This window comes from Myzus persicae, unplaced genomic scaffold (assembly GCF_001856785.1).
Source record: "Myzus persicae strain clone G006 unplaced genomic scaffold, MPER_G0061.0, whole genome shotgun sequence".
Taxonomy (NCBI): Eukaryota; Metazoa; Arthropoda; class Insecta; order Hemiptera; family Aphididae; genus Myzus; species Myzus persicae.
This window is the reverse complement of record NW_019104223.1, coordinates 24269-30268: the sequence shown is the minus strand read 5'-3', so window position 1 is coordinate 30268 and position 6000 is coordinate 24269. Positions and strand designations below refer to the sequence as shown.

Genomic DNA, 6000 nt, shown 5'->3' with positions numbered 1-6000 from the left:
CCCTGTACCTATACATGTTTACTGGGAAATTAAATAAAATGTTTTTATTTTCTCAAAATAATGATTACCCGTATTGCCATATAGTCCTATAACGTTTTTGTTTAATAATAATAATAATAAAAGCATATTTTCTGGGAATAAGCTATTCAAATATACCTAAGTCTATAGATATTGTGTTGTCGATGTGTGTACGAGACACGAGTGTACAATGACGTCAGTCGAATTATCTCCCCACTCCTACTTTTTCAAAATTTCGGAATGAGGCAACCTGTATTATCTATAAACCTTGATATCCATAGACCTTGTAAGCCATAACTAGGACGTCTATGAATTATGATAAATGATAATATATTATTATCAGTGATAATATGAAAATATGAAATAATGAATAATTTTTTGTTCTCTTTTGAACTTTCGTAATTTCATCATTCAGCTATTTTAGTTAATGGTGTTGACTCCGCATACATTTTATTTTAATATTAAGCTATTGTGATTTGTGGCCAAACAACTTTATTAACATATTTGATTATAATGTCATGTTTATTTAATAAATTTGGGTCAAGCTGGAAACCAAACCATCTAATATTCAAGGTAAATATTTGAAATCATACAAAATTAATAAACCATAATAAAAATAAAAATTGTTTTCAGACTTGTAGACCTAAGTCAACCATTAGAGATAAATTCCGTGAGATAGTTCAAAGTGGCCCGGACTTGTCAGATTTTATAAATGAAACACCTATAACATCAAAAAACTATAGTGGTAAATTGCGTCGAGCAAAAGGTGAAGAAGATAGATTGCGTTTACCTCCTTGGCTTAAAACTAAAATACCAACTGGGGAAAATTTTTCAAAAATAAAAGAACAGCTGCGTGACTTAAACTTGCATACAGTTTGTGAGGAAGCTCGATGCCCAAACATTGGTGAATGTTGGGGTGGAGGTAAACATGGCACAGCTACCGCAACAATAATGGTAACATTTAAACAAATACATTTTGTATGTCATTTTACTTTTATTGATTAAATACTTTGTAGCTATTGGGTGACACTTGTACTAGGGGATGTCGATTTTGTTCAGTCAAAACATCTCGAGCACCACCACCTCCAGATCCCAACGAACCAGTTAACACAGCAAAAGCTATTGCATCATGGGGACTTGATTATATCGTGTTAACATCAGTTGATCGTGATGGTATATTAAATAAAGAGAAAGTTACATATTTTATTGATTGATAGATAGTATGTACTGAACTTTTTATTTAGATTTGGAAGATGGTGGATCTGCCCATTTTGCTGAAACTGTAGTTGAAATAAAACATCGGTTTGTTAAAATATAGATAGTAATAATTAAATTTGTGATAATGTTTTTTATACCAGCTTTGTTAACATTGTTATATTTTTTTTTCTTAGTAATCCTAATATAATGATTGAGTGCTTGGTACCAGATTTTCGGGGATCAGCAGATAATGTTAAAACTATTGTTGATTCCGGTTTAGATGTTTTTGCTCATAATATTGAAACTGTTGAAAAGCTAACACCATTTGTTAGAGATCGAAGAGCAAATTATAGGTAAATATAATATAAATAATTTTTATTAATGCTTAAAGAATTATTAAATTAATCACTTATCTAATTTAACTGTAATAAAACATTTAAATAAATATTCTATGATAATATAACTATTATTTAATATTATACTGTTATATATATTCTCAACAACTGTACTACACTCACATTGATAATTGATCCACGTCGGAGCTAAATTGATTATTTAATAATGGCTCAGTGGTTATTATATTTCAGAGTGATATCACATGTCCACACTACATATAGTGTCATAGGTTAAATTCTCAAACTAAACTCCCTCCCACGATAGAACAAGTGCTACTATCTATATTTCCTCCCCCTACTTGGCAGTGTGTATACAGCAAAAAGTACTCCTCAAGAAATATGTTATATACAATTGTTAAATATATATTAACTTGTCTTTCTAGTATGTATTGTACTTTTTAAATGTATTTTGTATTAACTGTATAACTTTTGAACAACTTAACCAATTGAGGTATAAGTTATGGGTACCAATAGATTCATTGAGTCTTAGAAATGTTTATTGCGTATTTTTTATTTCATAAATTATATAATTTATTAATAAGTATTATCTATATGGCTATACAAGGTAATTTTTTAAGTATGCTCAACCCCATATTTCCCCTTTTACCCATTGAGGAGCATAGACATATAAATACATTTTTAAAATAGACTGTCAAAAAAAGCATTGGCGTAAATATACGTTTTTCCTGCTAATTCCTTTTAGTGTCTTTTTTTGCATTCCATTTGATTAAATTACTGTAAAATACCTCATTTAAAATATGTGAAATTAGAAAAGACGGATTTATAGTATTTTCTAAAAATCATTTTTAAGTAGATCAAAAGATCATATTTTCAAATTCCTTATATTTTTTGTACTACTTCAGAAGTATCCTATGGCGATATAAACTTCTATTTTTCAAATGAAAATTCCCATTTTTGACTGAAAATTATTTAGCAGATGATTTTTTTGAAAATGTTGGTGTATTTAAATCAAAATTCTTATGAGTAATTTCTGAGTTATTAAAATGATGTTCATACTAATGATAATAATCCTTAAAAATGGTTTTATAAAACTAAACACTTTATATAAAGTATGATGTAGTATACTAGTATTTTAGTATTTATCATACTTGGATCATTAAGGGGGAGCCACCCTCAATTAGCTCATTGATATTGTTAAGTCATAAATTACCATTTTTTTTTTTTTTGTAATTATAACTTTCAACTATTATACTTATAATAAATGAATCTTTAATCTAATTAACTATTAATCTATAATTATAGACAAACTATGTCAGTGTTACATAAGGCCAAAGAATTTAATCCACAACTCATAACTAAATCATCTATAATGCTGGGTCTTGGTGAAACTGATGAGCAAATTGAACAAACATTTAAAGGTGATTATTGTACATTGAAAATGTGGAATAATCATTTTCCTGTAGTTTTCTACTTAACAACAATTGTTTTTTTTAGATCTAAAAGAATCATTAGTGGATTGTGTTACACTCGGACAATACATGCAACCTACAAAACGACATTTAAAAGTAGTAGAATATGTCACTCCTGAAAAGTTTAAACATTGGCAAGAGGTTGGCGATAAAATGGGATTTTTGTATACAGCAAGTGGTCCACTTGTAAGGAGTTCGTACAAAGCTGGTGAATTCTTTATTGGCAATGTATTAAAAAAACGTAAAGAAGCACAAGAGACTAAAAATTCTGACAAAACTTAAATATATTTTTGTTATTGTTGTTTATTATATTTTTATTGTGTTAATATTCAAATATAAAATATAATTTTATGTATTGTTAAAAAACCTTGTAGACAGTTTTTAAAGTTTAATGCTAAGTTTATAGCTATGAAAATATTATAATTATTATACATAGTATTTGGAAATTGAATGTAAATAGAGCTCTTGTGCTATGTGTATATATATACACTATATGTGTATGCATAAAGGCGTAAAGTGTTTACAAATATGCAAAAATGTATATTTTGATGATTTATCTTTGTTTTTGATAAAATTAAAGACATTGCTGAGTCTTAGTCCTGTGATTTTTCATGGGGCAAAACACCCTATGCCTCAATCATATTACCTATATATTTGACATAATTATGCTAAAATTACCAAATTCAATTTTAAATAATATTTTGAAAGTGAATTTGAAAAAAATTGATCGATTTACCATGTGCACTCTGTAGTTTTATATTGTGTACATATAGCAAAGTTTTATGTCATTTATAACATAAAACAAAGAAATTTCCAAAAAAAAAATTTAGATGTGTTGTATTTATAAAATTGTTGACTAGAGGGCTGATGATAATAATTATATGAGCACTACCTACATTTAGGGTCGGCCTATGCTCCGAGTGATTGTACCATTCTGTGGTATGTACATTGTGCTTTTTCTTATCGTGTCCAGGCTTTATAGATGCTTTATTATTATAATCCCCTTGTTACTCCATGGTACTCTGTTGGCTACTTGTATAGCCGCATCTGTATCATTTTATAAGACTTAAGGTGTTCATACTAATCATACTACATGGAACTGGATTTAAAGGGAATATTAGGATGAAATCATTGACGATTCGTCCACTTCAATTATGAAGATAGGACGTTTGGTCCCCCTCCCCCAGTATATTAAATCACCAAATTTAAATCGCAATTTTTTTTTAATTTTAAATTTCAATTCTTTTTATAAAATATCAGTATAATTTATATTCATAAAATATTATTTATTAAATAAAGGGTACAACATAATTGTCATCAGTCAAGTTTATTATTTAAATAATATAAGTAAACTACATAAAAATATAATACATTTAGGTACAATACAAATATATTTAACCAGTGGCGTGGCCAGGATTTTTTTTTTTTTGGGGGGGGGGGGCTGATCAATTTTGTACATAGCGGTGGTTTAGTTTTTGATCGAATACCATAGACCATTAAAATAATTTTTAAATTGTATTAACATTTCGGGGGGGGGGGGCTGTAGCCCCCTCAGCCTCCCCCTGGCTACGCCACTGTATTTAACCTTCATTCTTCAACAACCTGGATTGCCAAACTAATTTAAGTAACAACTAACAAGTACACTATTATTTACTTTTTTTCCTTTTTTGTTTATATTATTTTCTTTATTTTAACATTAACATTATTTTACCAATTAAGTCTTAACATGCTGTAATACTAATACATATCTCCCAATGGTCTTGCTGCCGACGCCGAATGTTATCTTTATTAATAAAAAGAAAGAAATAAATAAATTTACATAATTTTTTATGTTTTGATATTTCAGTCATTATTTATTTTAAATTTAGAATGTCAATACCGTATTAAAATTACTTTTGATGTATTACAAATAATTCATATTCATGATTATATGCTTAATGAATCGTATCCAAATATCAAAATTGTTATACCTAAGGATTTTTCTCTCAGTGACCGAACAACTTTTATGAGAAAGATGTTATTATTATTTTAAGACACCTAAACATTTGTGATTGTAAATTTCAATTTGATGTACTTACTAAAATACTAATACAATAGGTAATTTGTCGTGTCACCCCCATTCCCCCAATCACCCACATTCCCGGAGGTTTACCTCTAGGGACTGCCCTAGTTATGTCAGTTAAAATGATTAAAGGTGCACATAACTAGAGGTCTGCTTCAGTATAAACTATAAAGGTACAGCTCTGATAATTTGAAATAGGTATTTACATTGCAAGGTTATAAATTATTATAGCCATTTTGGCATTTTGCAGTAACTACTATTTATTTTTTTAATAGTTAGAACAGGATATATACCTATAATTATTAATTAATTAGAATAACATTTGCAAAGAAATGTTTTGTAACGAAAAATAATGTTGTACCTAGACAGTACTTATTAGGTATAGACTATAGATCATAAGTGTGGTGGACAATGTATTGATTTCACAATGACGTGTTTTTTAAAATATTTTTTGTGCGTGTATATAAGATAAGTACCTATACATACCTACTCGAAATAATGCTTCAATTTTCAACTTTGGTATGTTTTCTAGTTGGTTGAATTTGGGAAGTCAAATTAGAAAATGTCCAGTAGTTTCTGATTTTTTATTTATTTTTTATTTTTTATTTTTTATTATTTATTTTCCCCACGCCCCCGACAAACTATTTTTTACATTAGATCACTCATAAAAAATTGTTCTCGTTGACTCGTTATCATAACAACTTAAATAGTTACAAACATAAAAAAAAGAATAATTAATAAACGATTTAAATTTAAATATTTCAAACATATTTTAACTAAATTATTTACTAAAAATCTAAATCACAATCTCAAAAGAAATGTATTCCCAAGAACATCAAACAATAAGTAAAATATAATTTAGTATAAAATTGTCAATACGGTTAACGATTCATTCAAT

The 6000-nt window shown here is 28.0% G+C and overlaps 1 protein-coding gene across 1 annotated transcript; it reads left to right on the top strand.

Annotated features, from left to right (window-relative positions):
- Positions 1-344: 344 nt before the first annotated feature.
- On the top strand, positions 345-3636 carry LOC111040195 (lipoyl synthase, mitochondrial). Its single transcript, XM_022324001.1, has 7 exons — positions 345-591; positions 652-972; positions 1035-1191; positions 1263-1320; positions 1410-1568; positions 2874-2989; positions 3066-3636. Exons 1-7 carry the CDS (start codon positions 532-534, stop codon positions 3320-3322), a joined length of 1128 nt encoding a protein of 375 aa, XP_022179693.1. The 5' UTR covers positions 345-531; the 3' UTR covers positions 3323-3636.
- The last annotated feature ends 2364 nt before the right edge of the window (positions 3637-6000 follow it).

Bases quoted from the DNA above. Each gene is read 5' to 3' on its own strand.
- LOC111040195 (XM_022324001.1), top strand. From the start codon at position 532: ATGTCATGTTTATTTAATAAATTTGGGTCAAGCTGGAAACCAAACCAT. The intron at 973-1,034 runs GTAACATTTAAA...AATACTTTGTAG, and splicing joins CAGCTACCGCAACAATAATG to CTATTGGGTGACACTTGTAC. The intron at 1,321-1,409 runs GTTTGTTAAAAT...TTTTTTTCTTAG, and splicing joins GTAGTTGAAATAAAACATCG to TAATCCTAATATAATGATTG.